At 38.3% G+C, this 19,057-nt stretch overlaps 1 protein-coding gene across 2 annotated transcripts in view; it reads right to left on the minus strand.

Moving 5' to 3' along the window:
- The window catches only part of adarb1b (adenosine deaminase RNA specific B1b), a 408,325-nt gene that overhangs the window by 43,853 nt on the left and 345,415 nt on the right, over positions 1 to 19,057 (minus strand). For both annotated transcript variants that reach the window (XM_062067621.1, XM_062067620.1), the window contains 3 exons: positions 14,062 to 14,990; positions 7,406 to 7,520; positions 2,506 to 2,674 (listed from right to left, as the gene is read on the minus strand). In XM_062067621.1, coding sequence (XP_061923605.1) covers positions 2,506 to 2,674; positions 7,406 to 7,520; positions 14,062 to 14,990 — 1,213 coding nt within the window. The remainder of the gene's footprint in view (positions 1 to 2,505; positions 2,675 to 7,405; positions 7,521 to 14,061; positions 14,991 to 19,057) is intronic.

The following is a 19,057-nucleotide window of genomic DNA, read 5'->3' on the forward strand; positions in this document are numbered from 1 at the left end:
CCTCTTCTTTTTCTCTATCCTCTTGTTGCGGGGCATTCATCCTCTGCTGTTGCCATTTTTATTACAAAGTAGTGTACAGTTCTAACTTATATCTGTCAGTAGACTTGCTATGGAAGCATAAAAACTAGGGCTGTGAATCTTTGTACACCACACAATTCGACAGGATTCCTGGAGGTAACGATTCGATTCAGAATCGATTCTCCATTCAAAATCAATACTTTTATAATAACGTTGGGGGCCAATTGAATGATTAACTACATTCCTCCATACAATAAACAGACAGCTCTCATAAATGTTCATATTTCTGTAAATTACGGACTATAAACCGCTACTTTTTTCCTACACTTTGCACCCAGATTATGGATTTTTCTTTACTGGCGACTACTATAAAAATAATAACAAAAAAAAAACAAGCAATTACACTGTGCATTGCTGCAGTGTACTTCCTTTTACTTTTTTCCAACCGAAGTATCGTTCAGTCTCCTAGCCGTCCATAGGGTTTCTTCTTGTATGAATTCTTCATTCATCACTCCAAGCACAGTTTCTAGGTTTTACAATATAACTAAAACTGTTCATAATTACTAAACCGTCCCATGTGTGATGTCTGTAGGAGTGTTTGCACGCATATTTGTAGGTGCTATCGTTGATGCTAGCGTCATTAGCATTAGCCGATATGCTAACACGTTTATGAGTGTCTGTGTTAGTATTATTAACTTACAAAGGTATTCTTCTTGTATTGTTTCAGTTTCACAAATTCCTCAATAAATTCACCAAGATGTCACCGTGGAGTTATTCAGTCTGTTTAGCTGATTAGAGAGCTAGCTTTACAGAATCTTTCCGTGTAAATAACTCATTTCACAACGTATATATCTGCAGCTTATACACTGCAAAAACTGGAATCCAAGTAAGATTAAATATCTCAAATAAGGGTGATATTTGCTTATTTTCTGTCTGATAAGATAATTATTCTCACTAAGCAGATTTTATGTTACAGTGTCTTACTTGTTTTAAGGGTTTTGGTCCTAAATGATCTCAGTAAGATATTACAGCTTGTAGCTGAGATTTGATGACCTATATTGAGTAAAACATGCTTGAAACTAGAATATCAACTGTTGCAAAGCCGTGTCATCAACACTCACAAGTAAAAAAACTACTTTTTTAAAGTAATAGTTTCTTATTTCAAGCATGAAAAAAAAATCATGACTTTGACACAATTGCGTCTCATAACTAAAACGGATGACGGCCAAATGGACTTTGCTGTTTTATTTTCAATGAAACAATAGAAAATACGTACTCATATAGTAGTACAGTTGGCACAGTACAGTAAACTGACAGTTAATATTTAAACATTTAACATGTGACATTTCTAACAATTTTGAACAGAAATAGATCATGCATATTCAGATAAATTCTTCAAAATTATGATTAAAAAAATGTTGGCCGGGGGCCAGGCTGTATATATGCGCACTAATTGACTGAAAAAGCACGCACTTGGTGCGATGATGTCATGTTATCGATGGAAAAATGCATTTTTAGACCATATGATTTGCCTGAGCGGCTAGGAGACCCCGAGAGTAACAAGCGGTTGCCTTGTTGCCTTTCCATTAAGAACAAAAAAAATAGTTTTTAGTATAAGTTTGCTGGTTTCAAGAAATGTAATACCGAGCGCATACCATTATGTCAAGATAATGGCACTAGCATTTACTTAATTTAAGAATATTTTTCAACATATTGAGCAAAAAGGTCTCTTTTTTTTTTTTTACCAAGAAAAGTGCACTTGTTATTAGTGAGAATATTCTTATTTTAAGGTATTTTGGGGTTCATTGAAGTTAGCTTATTTTACTTGTTTTGGAAAGTCTTGACAAGCCAAATTTTCATGTTCTATTGGCAGATAATTTTGCTTAGTTCAAATAAAATACCCCTCATTTTTGTATTTTTTTTTCTTGTTTTTGAACACTAACTTTTTGTAGCTTATATTCCAGTGCGGCTAATATATGGATACAAATAATTTTCTATTTTAAAATTGAATGGGTGCGGCTTATATCCTGTTGCATACCATTTTCTGATTATGATTTTTTTATAAATGTTTTTAATCGATTAGGAATTGTTAAAAATAAGAATCGCGACTAATTAAAAAATCTTTTTTTTTAACACCCCTATTAACAACTACAACAACGATGACGGGGAGAGGATGTAGTCGAAGTGGAACCACATAAACAAGACCCAGAGAGACGGTCAGATTGCAGTTTGAAGAAACGAAACATAATCTATGCAAAATGTTGACCAAAGAACCATAATTACATGTTATGTAGACCACAAAGAAGTGTTTTAAAATGTAGAAAAAGATCATAATATGATCCCTTTAATGCACCCTATAATCTGGTGTGCCTTGTGTATAAAAATAGAGCCGAATAGACCCGTTCTTTGACAGTGCGCCTTATAGTCCAGTGCGCCTTATAGTCCAAAAAATATTACTAAATCGTAAATTAGACGGTGTCCACTGACCTGAGGAAGAACTCCAGCTGGGTGTACAGGTATCTCATGAGCGAGCGTCGGGCGATTATCTCAGCGTGGCAGTCATTGAGTGCCAGACCACGGTCGCTCATGTACTCACCGTTGATGCATTTAGTTCCTGTAGAAACACAAATTACCTGTGCTTCTTTTACATCTGTTCCTGTCGAGGGCAGAAAGAACAAAAACATGAGTTCAGTGGAGCGCCACTATATCTTGCATTTGCTCTCATCTTTTTACACATAACATTGCAGTTTTCGGTGGCAAAATTCTCACAATACATCACCAAGAATAGAGTAAACATGGCGTTTCCCAAACACTCATTTTAGGGCTGCAGATATTATTTTAGTAATCAAGTACAAAACCCAAAACCAGTGAAGTTGACACGTGCAATTCGTACCAATGTCGGTTTTTGATGCAGTACCGCACTGCAAAAACTGAACTCTAAGTAAGATTAAATATCTCAAATAAGGGTGATATTTGCTTATTTTCTGTCTGATTAGATAATTCTTCTCACTAAGCAGATGTTATGTTGTTTTACTTGTTTTAAGTGTTTTGGTCCTAAATTATCTCAGTAAGATATATTGAGTAAAACATGCTTGAAACTAGAATGTCAAGTGTTGCAAAGCTGTGCCATCAACACTCACAAGTATAATTATTTCAAGCATGAACAAAAAAATCATGACTTTGACACAATTGTGTCTCATAATTAAAACAGATGACAGCCAAATGGACTTTGCTGTTTTATTTTGAATGAAACAATAGAAAATACGTACAGTTGGCACAGTACAGTAAACTGACAGTTAATAGTTAAACATTTAACATGTGACATTTCAAACTATTTTGAACAGAAATAGTTCATGCACATTCAGATAAAATTCTTCAAAATTACAATTAATAAAAATTTGGCTGGGGGCCGGGCTATCTATCTATCTGTATATATATATATATATATATATATATATATATATATATATATATATATATATATATATATATATATATATATATATATATATATATATATATATATATATATATATATATATATATATATCATGTGGCTTGGTATTGTCTTGCTGAAATAAGCAGGGGCGTCCATGAAAAAGACGGCGCTTAGATGGCAGCATATGTTGTTCCAAAACCTGTATGTACCTTTCAGCATTAATGGTGCCTTCACAGATGTGTAAGTTACCCATGTCTTGGGCACTAATACACCCCCATACCATCACAGATGCTGGCTTTTGAACTTTGCGTCGATAACAGTCTGGATGGTTCGCTGTTAAATCAATGTTAAATATTTCCAAAAACAATTTGAAATGTGGACTCGTTAGAGCACAGAACACTTTTCCACTTTGCATGAGTCCATCTTATATGATCTCGGGCCCAGAGAAGCCGGCGGTGTTTCTGGATGTTGTTGTTAAATGGCTTTCGCTTTGCATATAAGAGCTTTAACTTGCACTTACAGATGTAGCAACGGACTGTATTTAGTGACAGTGGTTTTCTGAAGTGTTCCTGAGCCCATGTGGTGATATCCTTTAGAGATTGATGTCGGTTTTTGATACAGTGCCGTCTGAGGGATCGAAGGTCACGGTCATTCAATGTTGATTTCCGGCCATGCCGCTTGCGTGCAGCGATTTCTCCAGATTCTCTGAACCTTTTGATGATATTATGGACCGTAGATGTTGAAATCCCAAAATGTCTTGCAATTGCACTTTGAGAAACGTTGTTCTTAAACTGTTGGACTATTTGCTCACGCAGTTGCGGACAAAGGGGTGTACCTCGCCCCATTCTTTCTTGTGAAAGACTGAGCATTTTTTGGGAAGCTGTTTTTATACCCAATCATGGCACCCACCTGTTCCCAATTAACCTGCACACCTGTGGGATGTTCCAAATAAGTGTTTGATGAGCATTCCTCAACTTTATCAGTATTTATTGCCACCTTTCCCAACTTCTTTGTCACGTGTTGCTGGCATCAAATTCTAAAGTTAATGATTATTTGCCAAAAAAAAAGGTTTATCAGTTTGAACATCAAATATGTTGTGTTTGTAGCATATTCAACTGAATATGGGTTGAAAATTATTTGCAAATCATTGTATTCCGTTTATATTTACATCCAACACAATTTCCCAACTCATATGGAAACGGGGTTTGTATATATATATATATATATATATATATATATATATATATATATATATATATATATATATATATATATATATATATATATATATATATACATATATATATATATATATTTCTCGCGCACTAATTGACTGAAAGAGCACGCACTTGGCACGATGATGTCATGTTATCGATGGAAAAATGCATTTTTAGACCATATGATTTGCCTGAGCGGCTAGGAGACCCCGAGAGTAACAAGCGGTTGCCTTGTTGCCTTTCCATTAAGAACAATACATTTGTTTTTAGTATAAGTTTGCTGGTTTCAATAAATGTAATGCCGAGCGCATATCATTATGTCAAGATAATGGCACTAGCATTTACTTAATTTAAGAATATTTTTCAACATATTGAAAAAAAAAGTCTCATATTTGCACTTGTTATTAGTGACAATATACTTATTTTAAGGTATTTTTGGGTTCATTGAAGTTGTCTAATTTTACTTGTTTTGGAAAGTCTTGACAATCCAAATTCTCTTGTTTTATTGGCAGATAATTTTCCTTAGTTCAAGTAAAATACCCCTAATTTTTTTTAATTTTTTTTTTCTTGTTTATGAACACTGACTTTTTGCAGTGCGCCTGAGGGATCGCAGGTCACGGGCATTCAATGTGCAGTGATTTCTCCAGATTCTATGAACTTTTTGATGATATTACGAACCGTATATGGAGAAAAATCTAAATTCCTTGCAATAGCTGGTTGAGAAAAGTTGTTTTTAAACCGTTCGACAATTTGCTCACGCATTTGTTGACAAAGTGGTGACCCTCGCCCCATCCTTGTTTGTGAACGACTGAGCATTTCATGGAAGCTGCTTTTATACCCAATCATGGCACCCACCTGTTCCCAATTAGCCTGTTCACCTGTGGGATGTTCCAAATAAGTGTTTGATGAGCATTCCTCAACTTTCTCAGTCTTTTTTGCCACTTGTGCCAGCTTTTTTTAAACATGTTGCAGGCATCAAATTCCAATTAACTAATATTTGCAAAAGATTAAGTTTTCCAGTTCAAATGTTAAATATCTTGTCTTTGCAGTTTATTTAATTAAATATAGGTTGAAAAGGATTTGCAAATCATTGTATTCTGTTTTTATTTATGATTTACACAACGTGCCAATTTCACTGGTTTTGTGTTTTGTAATACATGTTGGGGCCATTATATATTTAGCAAAAAAAAATTTGCAAATAGTATCCATATTTAACAACAAAAATGTGTGTTATAGGTGGCAAAGCATATGATTATTATTCATTAGTATCACAAATTCAGTTTTTTTCATTACATTAATTGTTTTGCTCGATTCTTCTAACATTTTAAATGTTTTTTATTTTATTTCAACAATATGTAAATGGCCTCCAAGCCACACTTTGGACACACCTCATCTAGACCACAAGGAATTGTATTAAATGTAAATTAAAATCAGCAGAGGTCCCCTTTAATAAATCATCATTATGATAAATCATTCATTTCGACAGCAACAAATAGATTTGGCCCCCGCTGATAAACACATTATAACGGGACTGTTTTTGAACATAGCTTGTCGTTAGCTAATATTTTCAAAATATAAAGTTTAGCAGTTTGAACGTTAAGTATCTTGTCTTTGCGGTCTATTCAATTGAATATAGGTTGGAAAGGATTTGCAAATCATTGTATTCTGTTTTTATTTACGATTTACACAACGTGCCAACTTCACTGATTTTGGGTTTTGTATAAAACAGTGGGCTTTCTAATAAACAGGAAGGTTTGTGTCATGTTGTCCGACAGAAACCGTATTAAAACAAAAATTGTATTTTTTTTCAATTTTCATACATTTTTTAAAAAGCTCCAGGGTGCCACTAGGGCAGGCCTGGGCAATTATTTTGACTCGGGGGCCACATTTAGAGTAAAAAATGTGTCTGGGGGCCGGTATATCTATTTTAAGGGACACTAATACAAAACTTCACAATAATGTCTGATTGAATGCTAAAAACGTTATGACAGACCGCCTTAAAAAACGTAGTGGAATTTACATTTTCTATGAACGATAAAACACTGAATATTGACAAAATATGAATGTTACAGCCCCTTTCGATTGACATATTTTACAATCAAGTGAAACGCAACAAAAATGCAACAAACAGTGAAATATGAACGCAAAGGGTACAAAATAAACCCACCTACAATCTGATATATCACTAAGCTTTAGAACTTTGTTGTGAAAAGCTCCTTCCGCCTCTGAGGAAACGCTTCCCGCCCACACTCGGTGCCTCGTCTGAGCTGCTGTGACGTAGATTACCATAGTAACTAATTAGATGACCATAGTAACTAATTAGATTACCATAGTAACTGATATATCATCCATAAGCGCAGATTCCAACCATTGAAATACTTTGTATAGTTCAAGACTTACGGTCATTAAAAAACATGACTGCACAGCATAATGGCAGCTACACTTTCCATCTTAAAGATCTAAAATAATTATTTGGGAATGTCCAGCGGGCCAGACTGAAAAGCTAAACGGGCCGCATGTGGCCCCCGGGCCTTAATTTGCCCAGGTCTGCACTAGGGCGATGCTAAAGAGCCTACGGGTTGCCAACCCTCGGTCTGGACGGACATGGACGCATTCCATGCTATTTTCAATGAGAACCACCCCTCCACATCCATCTATCAGTGTTTTAATAACTCGAAAAAATATATATATTTTTTTTGCAATGACCAAATCTTCAACCATGCACATCTACCTGTTGTCATGACAACGCCTGCCAGCACTTTCCGCCGAGCATGAGGAGAGGTGAAGTTTTCAGTCAGTTCACTGAACTTATCCACCACCAGTCGGGAGACGGCGTCGGCGAGAACCTGTAAAAGAAAAAAACACGTACACCGGAATAAACCAGTGTCAAATATGACGTCTTGCAGACCACGTGGGATGCTACCCTGACCCAGATCACCTGTGCCTGTCACTGGGTTTTCTTTCAGCGCCAAAAATAGAGCCAGAAAGTTGCAGCAACAGAGAGAAAAGTGGCTTACTTTTTAAGGGATACTATAATACCTTTCAAGGTGTCTGCCAAGTCGGGGTTAAACTGAAGTGTTAATGCAGATCAAGTCCCGTGATGCCAAAGGATTAAGTGAACATATATCATGTGTTCTTTGACAGCCACTTTCTCGTGCTAGTGCTCTACTCGAGAAAATGATGATCGCCGAAAAGAGAGATAACTTTGACTGGATGGACGTAAATTAATGAGATTATTATAATATTACTTTGCCGCCACTTCGGACTCACCCACTCATAGCGAGGTCATTTCACTTTCACGTGGCAAGGTCGTGGATGTGAGAAATTAGACCCAAAAAAAATGGTAAAGATGAATGCGCCGACATGAACGGCTGCAGGAATGGTAGTTTTTAATTTGTACATTTACTTTTAAAAAAGGTACATTTCATTTGACAATTATAAAATACAAGCCGGTCCAAAGTTCAGTTTTAACGTATTTCCAGAAGTAGCCTAGAGCAGTGGTCCCCAACGACCGGGCCGCGGCCCGATAACGGTCCGTGGATCGATTGGTACCGGGCCGCACAAGAAATTTAAAAAGAATAAAAAATAAAAAATCATTTTTTTGTATTTTTTTCAAATTAAATCAACATAAAAAACACAATATATTAATATAGATCAATACAGTCTGCAGGGATACAGTCCGTAAGCACACATGATTGTATTTTTTTTATGCCAAAACAATAAAAAATAAAATAAATAAATAAATAAGAACCTCGGTTCGTGGGACAAATTTTCAAGTGTTTACCGGTCCGCAGTTATAAAAAGGTTGGGGACCACTGGCCTAGAGTATGATTTTAACTGCTATGACCTGGGACAAAGAAGACATAAAATAGTACAAACAAGGAGTATTCTCATTAATGAAATACTGGAGGTAAAAATAAGAATAATAAAACAGCTGACCTAATTGATACCATTTGGAGTCTGAATTGTGATGTATTTTGTGCTTGAAAATAATGGTACTGCATATTTACTAGGGGTGTAACAGTACACAAAAATTTCGGTTCGGTACGTACCTCGGTTTAGAGGTCACGGTTTGGTTCATTTCCGGTACAGTAAGAAAACAACAAAATATAAATTTTTGGGTTGTTTGTTTAGCAAATTTGCAAAGTCTTCCACCAAAAATATTTTTCTTAGTGGAATATTTGATGTGAAGTAATCGGAACCTTGGATAGGTCAATAATTCATAATAACATTGATTTTGATTCAATATTATGCTTTGAGCAATGACAGTTTGAAAGAAAAAAAAAACAGCTTTGTTTTATTAGTCAACATTGCAACTTTTTCTAAATTACATTTAACCTTTAAGCTTTTTAATTTCACTTTTGTTATGTTTTTGTTTATTTTAATAGTATTTTTAGAATGTGGCGTGGGCCTTTAAAACATTAGCTGTGGGCCGCAAATGGCTTCCGGGGCACACTTTTGACACCCCTGCTATAGATAATAAAATCTGATAAATCTATGGATAAAAAGCGGAGCTCTCTCTGTCTCTGCCCCTCCCTCACGAATGCTGCTGCGCGCACAATTTGTTTTGTCTTTAACCCCTTCTTAACCCTGAACGTACGTTGAAAATACACGCAACCCTAACTCAAAATGCCGGACATTTGAGGCATTTAAGAAACTCCGCCCTGACAGCGCCGCAAAAGAGGACATGTCCGGTGAAAAGAGGACGTATGGTCAGTCTATCGAAGCCCGTTAGCTGCTAGCATGCCGTGTGTTGTGCCTCGGTGTGCATTGTTTACACAACGTGCGGTACGCTACTTAATATGTCCGTGTGGAAACTCGTTCGGTACACCTCCGAACCGAACCGGAACCCCCGTACCGAAACGGTTCAATACAAATACACGTACCGTTACATTCCTAATATTTACACATTGATCAAGTACAATAGGGAGTGGCAGTTTACCTGACACATGAAACGTGACAAATTGCCACTTGGCAGTAGAGTGTTGAATATCTTAACATGTGTTTTGTGGCAATTTCGACTTTGACTAAAGCGTCAGTTGCTATGCGTAGTGGCAGCTTTCCATCATTTTCAACAGACTGCATTGCAAAATGATTTCCAGCCCCTTCCCTTTTGTAGTATGAGTGAGAGGCTGAAAAAAGTAAAAATGTTTAAATGATGTGTCCATAATAACAGTAAAATCTATGTTCATTCTTAAAACATGCACTTTTTCCTCTCACTACAGTTTTAATACCAGTACAGGCAAACACATGTAAATCATTACTATAATAAAAATGCTAAATGGTTTACAACATTTACTCTGCCAGCCTCCCAGTGAACTGAAAATAGAAATAAGTGCTCCCTAATGTGTGAAAGCAAATCAAACCTACCCTGCTGTAGACTGCTGGTTCGCAAGAAATAGCTTGACTATGGGTTTAACACACTGCAGGTCTTATTGCCACAATCCAATTTAGTGTCTATATCTGTTGTTGTTTTTCACGTAATAACAATAGAGAAGTGCTTACAGAACAGTAAACAACTGAAATAAACCCCAACTACACTCAGGTATAAAGAACGTATCAACACAGACGCAACCGATCTGTGTTGATACGGTTTCTGGATGTTTTTAGAGGATATAATGGGCACAACAGATGACTGTTGACTCAATTGTTAGCTATTTATTTACGACTACAAATGCATAACAAAGCCTAAACATATGTGTTCTTGTTTTACATAAGGATTGTGAATAATTAACAGCAATTTTTGCGTATTTCCAGTATGACTGATCTGATGATATGGTCAGAGTGCAGAAACGTTCCCAGCCAGACGTCATCTGACCTCGAATATATGGAAATTGCCGAAGATATTCAGTGGAATATTCAAAATGGCCTTCTGAAACTGTGGCATTTTGTGACGTTTAGACGGTATTTTTAAATACTTTGCGGATTGTACATCCAATTGGATATGGTTTAACGGATCCAATTAAGCATACAAAGTTAAATGGATTTTCCACTCCACTGGTACTTTAAAGGCCTACTGAAAGCCACTACTACCGACCACGCAGTCTGATAGTTTATATATCAATGATGAAATCTTAACATTGCAACACATGCCAATACGGCCGGGTTAATTTATAAAGTGCAATTTTAAATTTCCCGCGAAACTTCCGGTTGAAAACGTCTATGTATGATGACGTTTGCGCGTGACGTCGATGGTTGAAACGGAAGTATTCGGACACATTGTATCCCAATACAAACAGCTCTGTTTTCATCGCAAAATTCCACAATATTCTGGACATCTGTGTTGGTGAATCTTTTGCAATTTGTTTAATGAACAATGGAGACTGCAAAGAAGAAAGTTGTAGGTGGGATCGGTGTATTAGCGGCTGGCTACAGCAACACAACCAGGAGGACTTTGACTTGGATAGCAGACGCACTATCCGACGCTAGCCGCCGACCGCATCGATGATCGGGTGAAGTCCTTCGTCGTGCCGTCGATCGCTGGAACGCAGGTGAGCACGGGTGTTGATGAGCAGATGAGGGCTGGCATAGGTGGAGCGCTAATGTTTTTATCATAGCTCTGACGAGGTCCCGTAGCTAAGTTAGCTTCAATGGCGTCGTTAGCAACAGCATTGCTAGGCTTCGACAGGCGGCACAGCATTAACCGTGTAGTTACAGGTCCAGTGTTTGGTTCGGTGTCTCCTGATAGTAGTATTGTTGATCTTCTGTCTATCCTTCCAGTCAGGGGCTTATTTCTTTTGTTTCTATCTGCATTTAAGCACAATGCTATCACGTTAGCTCCGTAGCTAAAGTGCTTCACCGATGTATTGTTGTGGAGATAAAAGTCACTGTAAATGTCCATTTCGCGTTCTCGACTCTCATTTTCAAGAGGATATAGTATCCGAGGTGGTTTAAAATACAAATCCGTGATCCACAATAGAAAAAGGAGAAAGTGTGGAATCCAATGAGCCCTTTTACCTAAGTTACGGTCAGAGCGAAAAAAATATGTCCTGCACTGCACTCTAGTCCTTCACTCTCACGTTCCTCATCCTTGCTCAAATAATGGGGTAATCGTCACTTTCTCGGTCCAAATCGGTCTCGCTGCTGGTGTAAACAATGGGGAAATGTGAGGAGCCCTTCAACCTGCGACGTCACGCTACTTCCGGTACAGGCAAGGCTTTTTTTATCAGCGACCAAAAGTTGCGAACTTTATTGTCGATGTTCTCTACTAAATCCTTTCAGCAAAAATATGGCAATATCGCGAAATGATCAAGTATGACACATAGAATGGATCTGTTATCCCCGTTTAAATAAAAAAAAATCATTTCAGTAGGCTTTTAATGGCAATACATTACTTCCTGACTGTGGCAACACAGCTCAGACAAACAGAAATTAATGCATTCTGTCTCAGACAGGTAAGAAAACTAGACAGCACAGTAATTTTTCAAGAATCTTTGAAGTCTTTGAAGTTATCATTATCAGCTCCATGTTAAATGTTAGACATTTTGTTTGTCTGGCTAACATTTAATGCCACATGAACACACAAAAGTAGCAAAACTTGGCACGGTTGAGTACCAGTATCAGGAATGTTCTGCCTCAGTTATTAAGATTACTTTATTTAGTGTGTGTTTATTTCCGAGTCATTTCAGTTGGTTCTGTTAAGTGAGCTGTACCTTTAAGAAACCCGCAGATAGGTCACGTGTTTAGACTCCGGAAAGATTTCAGACCGGTGCGCACAACTCCGCTTCACTCCTCGTGTTTCTCAGCAAACAACTATCACATCTTATGCTGTTCGTGGCATTGTTGGTATGTACCCATATTTAATGTTTAAAGTACACAATGAATCATATTTAGCTGTGAAAAGTGTGTGTTTTATGATGTTAGACGATCTCTGATTACATTACTTGTTCATGTCGGCTAACTTTCATTTGTTGTCATCTACCTCCACCTAGTGGACGTTTGTTGTACTGTTACTTAAGACAATTTAAACAGTAGAAAGCTCATCTGTCACTGGTATTAGTAATCATAACAACACATACAGTGGTGTGTGACAAAGTTAAACTTAGATTTAATTCAAATGGAATACTTGATAATCTGTGGTCTGTGGTATGACATTATTAAGTTCATGCAATTACATTTACAATGTTTGTGTCCTACAGTTTCACCCTTTCAATTATCAATAAACCTGGCCTCCATCAGTCAACCTGGTGTTCAGAGTTTTGATGAGCGGAAGGTGTTAAACTTACTGCCTTCGTGTACAAGTGTGCTTAAGGAAGGCAGGATAAGGAATGTACCACTGTATTTCTTTTATTTATTTTACTGGAGCTGTGTTGTTTGGCACATTGGGAATGTTTGGCTAATAATGACTGAATTAATCTAATGTATCCACTTACACAGCAGTCATGACGGCAAGTATTGAATTCATATCTGATTTTATTATAATCAAAGGCTACGTTCACACCGCAGGGTATGACGCCTAATTTTTGTATAATACATATTTTTATGTAGTCGTTAAAAAAGGTGATTTCTAATATGATCGGAATGGGTCCCGCATGCGCAAATGGCAGAGGACAAGGAAATGGGATAAAATTGCTATGGTATGAAAAGGGGTAGGATTAAATAAGATCAGCTTCTTCCTACTCCTTTTCGGACGTGCTGTAATGAAACAACTGGAAGTATGTGATGCATTGCATTGTATTGTATGCATGTTCGAAATAAACTGAAACTGAACTGAACTGAACACGTGCTGCAGTGGTTACCGAAGTAAACATGGCTCCATTTCTAGTAGGTTTTAGTACTCGTGCATTTACGGCAACTTCAAAGATTTTTTTTTAACTGGTGTCAACATTTTCTAAACTGAATTATTAGACGTCAGAGATAAAAAGGTAAGAGAGCAAGAATTCTGTGTCTTGCAGTTTGTGGGAGATTTTCTTTGACGTCTGCTCTGAGGAGTTTATGAGCGTCGGGAACATGGACGTGAGCTCTGAAACATCTTTTTTTTCACCCGTTTTCTGCTTATTTCTTTCCGCGACGTCTATGTTGGCAAAGAGTCATGACGTTTATTGCTTTTTGATGACGTATTAGTCAAATTAATGTGACCAGGTCTGCAGTTGCAGTGGTTAAATATCAGATTAGTCACATACGAAAGAGGCCCGGGTCTGATTTGAGAAGTTCGGAACTGTAGAGTTCACATTAGCATGTAAAAAAATCAGATACATGTCACATAAGGACAAAAATACCGGAATTGACCTACAGTGTGAACGTTGCCTAAGACTGATGCGGATCTGAGGATATACGATACCCTTAAATTGTAAAGGACGACATTACCGTCAACATTTGAGGTTCTATTGCTGAGGTTGTAACATTTTGTATGTTCTTATTGAATGTTTGAATTGAAAGACGTCTTACCTGGGGGAGATGAAGCTGTAGCCCCTCGCTGGGTATGGGCTGCCTGGATGGTGTCTGGTCTAGTTGCATGTTGAAGAGAGCTGAGAGTGCGGCCTGCGCTGCCCGGGCTTTAGCTAACTTCTTGTTACGCCCTGAGCCTTCAAATGTTTGTGCATCCACTGTCACTGACATCACGAAATTTTTGGCATGACTCTCCCCACTTTCTGACACAAAGTCATATTTGAGGCCTGGCCTGAGTTCATTGAGAATCATGACAGGGTTTTTGCCACTGGAGGGGGAGCTGAATGCCGATGGAGGTGGCAGTGGCGCCTGGACAAGGTTGCTGCCAGGCGGTGTGGGCAGTGGATACTCCCCTAATGAGTTTAATGAGCTGCTACCATTTGAACCGACATAGAAGGAGGACTCTTCGGGCACGGCTGGTGTCTCGAAGCCATTGAACAGCATGTCTGGGAAATCTGCTTGGTCTGAAGTAAAGTCCGTGTTAACGGTCAATGTTCGTCCCATAGCCAAGTGGGCCTCGGAAGCATTGGGGAATTGGACAAAGGAACGCAGAGCTTTCTCTGCTGCGTTCAGTTTAGCTTTCTTCTTCGTTGGACCCATGCCCTCAAACAACTGTCCATTGACTTCTACAGTCATGACAAAGACTGGTGCATGGACCGGTCCTGTCTGGGACAGAAGCTTGTACTGAAGACCCGGTTTGATTTCATTGAGCTGCATCAGCGCATTCTTGGGTAGGATCGGTCCTGGCGTTTTCTTGCGCTTCTTGGCACGAAACTTGGAGTGTGTGTGACCATTGTTTCCTTCTTCGAGAGGGCGTTTTCGACTGCCCGGGCCGCTTCCATTGGGCAGCTGTTCAGCCACACCCACCCCTTCTTTGCCGGACACGTTGTCCAGGTTTCGGTTTTCCTTAACGTCAGTGCTGCTCGAACCTGCGGTGCCCAGAAAGAGTAACTTACAACGCCTTCGTTGCAGGATCTTGTAAACACAAAATTTATAGATTCCTTTATCACTCTTTGGAACTGAACCAATGATTTGTGTTCCTGTATATGACAGATAGATTCAAGATTTCTACTAGATCCAAGTCTGTACGCTCAGATCAGAATTAGAAAATCATCTTCACCAGTTCTATAAGAGATTTAAAGCTCAACTTTCGTTTTTGATTATGTTTAACGCTAATGGATATTACTTCATTTTTGAAGTCTTTTCCTACTCTATGGTTCTGGTGAAATTGGTAACTTTTAGAGTGAAACAAAGCTTAAGTCCTGCTGTAATTGTATTATTGTACACACAAGATAGTTCCACACATACACACGTTAGTTTCATTCATGTCGTCCCTTTGTTACTACAGTGAAACTAAGTAGAATGTAAATGTTGAGTCTATGTTAATGCTGTAAGACATGCTGGGGAACACATATCACTGAACCCAGTAAACAAAGCGGATGGAATATTGGCCAAAATTTTCATTTATAACATCCTTCAGCAAAGGCTTGATAGGTTACTCCTTGCGGTACTCAGGAGAAAGAGAGGCCGCAGTGTGCATGAGTGGGGCTGTAGGTTGGGTTGAGGGAGTGCAGGGGAGGAGTGCAAGGGAGGAGCTGAGGACCAGGCAAACGGGAGAACACATCAAAAGAGGCAAAAGGTGAAGACTCCTCCACCTACTGCTGGATCCTAAAAGCTCGGCTGGTGACAAGAGTGCGAGTTCAAAATGTGACATCAACCCCATTAAAATTTGACAATAATGACATTTCATCGTTCATAGAAGAAGAAAATTGAGATTCCAAGAAGGTTTTTCAAATTAGGGGCCCGGTTCTCGTGACCCCGCTCCTCTGAAACCGCCACCCCCATCAGACATCAGTGTTGCAGTGACATGCCGTTACCAACGGAATAGAATAATCGCCATGTCAAGGCAAGCCAAACACAAAGTACTGTACTCCAAAAGAGCAGTCATCCTTCAAACTGCACATTCATCAGTTTCTGAGCTCTGAAAGCATGCACTACGTAACATGCATTCTTCATGGTTGTTTTCAGTATGCAGATTAAAGAGGAGCTATTCAGAAAGAGAAGTTAAAGATTAATATTCTAAACATTTACAGTATATGCAGTGGTTAGGACAAAATTAAAGGTAAAGGCTCAACACATTGTAAATAATGCATGAATAATAATTACAGTAGGAAGGGGATTCACTTGACATCGAAATGTGACAATTAGTAGGATGCACTACAGTCGTGGTCAAACGTTTACATACACTTGTAAAGAACATAATGTCATGGCTGTCTGGAATTTCCAATAATTTCTGCAACTCTTAGTTTTTTGTGATAGAGTGATTGGAGCACATACTTGTTGGTCACAAAAAACATTCATGAAGTTTGGTTCTTTTATGAATTTATTATGGGTCTACTGAAAATGTGACCATCAAAAGTATACATACAGCAATGTTAATATTTGGTTACATGTCCCTTGGCAAGTTTCACTGCAATAAAGCACTTTTGGTAGCCATCCATAAACTTCTGGTTGAATTTTTTTTACCACTCCTCTTGACAAAATTGGTGCAGTTCAGCTAAATTTGTTGGTTTTCTGATATGAACTTGTTTCTTCAGCATTGTCCACACGTTTAAGTCAGGACTTTGGGAAGGTCATCCTAGCCTGATTTTGCCATTCCTTTACCACTTTTGTTTGGGGTCATTGTCCTGTTGGAACACCCAACTGTGTTGCTGAGAAGGTGATTGGCTGCAAACTCCCACCCCTCCAGGACCTGTTCTCCTCCAGGACCAGGAGGCGTGTGGGTCGGATCACAGCTGACTCTTCTCACCCTGGACACAAACTATTCTCCCCTCTCCCCTCAGGCAGGAGACTACGGTCCATCCAGACCCACACCTTCCGCAACCTGAACAGTTTTTTCCCCTCGGCCATCAGACACATGAACAATAACAAGATCTGATAGCTCAGTTACAGCTCATGTTATTCTATTCTGTGTTATATGTGTTTTATGTTGCACGATTGCGCCAAGTAAAATTCCTAGTTTGTGAACCTGTTCTCAAACAATGGCAATAAAAACTCTTCTGATTCTGATTCTGAACTGCGCCCAAGAACCAACCTCTGGGGTGATGATATTAGGTTGTCCTGAAGAATTTGGAGGTAATCCTCCTTTTTCATTGTCCCATTTACTCTCTGTAAAGCACCAGTTCTACTGGCAGCAAAACAGGCCCAGAGCATAATACTACCACCACCATGCTTGACGGTAGGCATGGTGTTCCTGGGATTAAAGGCCTCACATTTTCTCCTCCAAACATATTGCTGGGTATTGTGGCCAAACATCTCAATTTTTGTTTCATCTGACACCACATGGATAAAGCTAAGACCTTCTGGAGGAAAGTTCTGTGCTCCAATCACTCTATCACAAAAAAATAAGAGTTGTAGAAATGATTGGAAACTCAAGACAGCCATGACATTATGTTCTTTATAAGTGTATGTAAACGTTTGACCACAACTGTATGTACTTTAGCCGCCAGATGGCAGTAGAGTGTTGACAATCTTAAAATGTGTTTTGTGGCAATTCCAACTTTGACCTCAGCGTCAGTTTCTATGTAGAGTGGCACTTTCCATCATTTTCAGCAGACTGCATTGCAAAATGATTAACCCCCCTCTTCCTCTCACGCGAGATCCACCCAGAAACGGGGCCATATGAATCCCTTTCCTACTGTATGCTATTTCCTATACTGTATTTCGGTAAGAAAGCATAATTCACTCCTTTGGTCTACCTTTGTCTTAAATCGGTGTGTAACATTCTCACGAAAATAAAAGATTGGTGATCAATACCACAATGAATATATTTTTCGATCACTGCAACCAATCACAATGGAATCACCCTCATGCAAACAGAGACACATGGATTCCGTAAAGTGAATTCACATTGATTAAAAATAAAGTGTTTAAAGTTGACCAAAAAACCTGAATTTGAGCTGTTGGGCAGATGATGAAGACTTCAGGAGTAGATCTGGAGTGCATCAACCATGGTACATGCACTAACATATACAGTACACTGTATATGGTAAGCAGTCACATGCACTTTAATCAATCATGCTAGAATTTGTGTAATCAGCATTCACTACGGGTTTGTTTACAACTTCTGGGTCAGTCACGTCATTCATCATTTTTATATGATTCAACTAAATTAGGTTGACTCACAAAATGTAATAATTCTTTCCACTGTAATGGACACAATGGCTACTCTATTAATTCAATGTTAAACTAATCCAGAACAATGTACTTTACTATTTTGTTGCTATGTATTATGTCCCGTCCATTTTTTTTTCTTAAGCTCAAAAGTTTTAAACTGTTTAAATCATCACTGTTATGAAATAAAATAAAATAATTTTCTTTGGACAGGACTCTGCCTTTTACACGCCCTAATCTCGATGGACACCACTTCAGAGAGTTTTGTCAGAAAGTAGGCTTCGCTACACATCCGAAAACAAAGCATGGAGCTTTGCCAACTATCTGTGAGTCAGCTGCAGAAGTGGGAGCCATGAGTTTTATCATTTAGGACATTTGGCGATTAGGTTAACCAAGCATGATAGCCTGTTAACATGCAACTATAAGGCTCAGATTGCAGCTAATTTGGCTATGCTAGGACAGGGCTTGAAAGTGTGACGTTATAAAGGCAATGCATTGTGGGTCTTGCTGGCGTCTGAATCGCTTATTTACGTGGCTGAATGCAAGACTCTGTGCTGAAGTATTGTTTTTTTAGGGATGTCCGATAATGGCTTTTTGCCGATATCCGATATTCCGATATTGGCCAACTCTTAATTACCGATACCGATATCAACCGATACAGATATATACAGTCGTGGAATTAACACATTATTATGCCTAATTTGGACAACCAGGTATGGTGAAGATGAGGTCCTTTTTTTAAAAATTAATAAAATAAAATAAGATAAATAAATTACAAACATTTTCTTGAATAAAAAAGAAAGTAAAACAATATAAAAACAGT

This window comes from Entelurus aequoreus, linkage group LG13 (assembly GCF_033978785.1).
Source record: "Entelurus aequoreus isolate RoL-2023_Sb linkage group LG13, RoL_Eaeq_v1.1, whole genome shotgun sequence".
NCBI lineage: Eukaryota > Metazoa > Chordata > Actinopteri > Syngnathiformes > Syngnathidae > Entelurus > Entelurus aequoreus.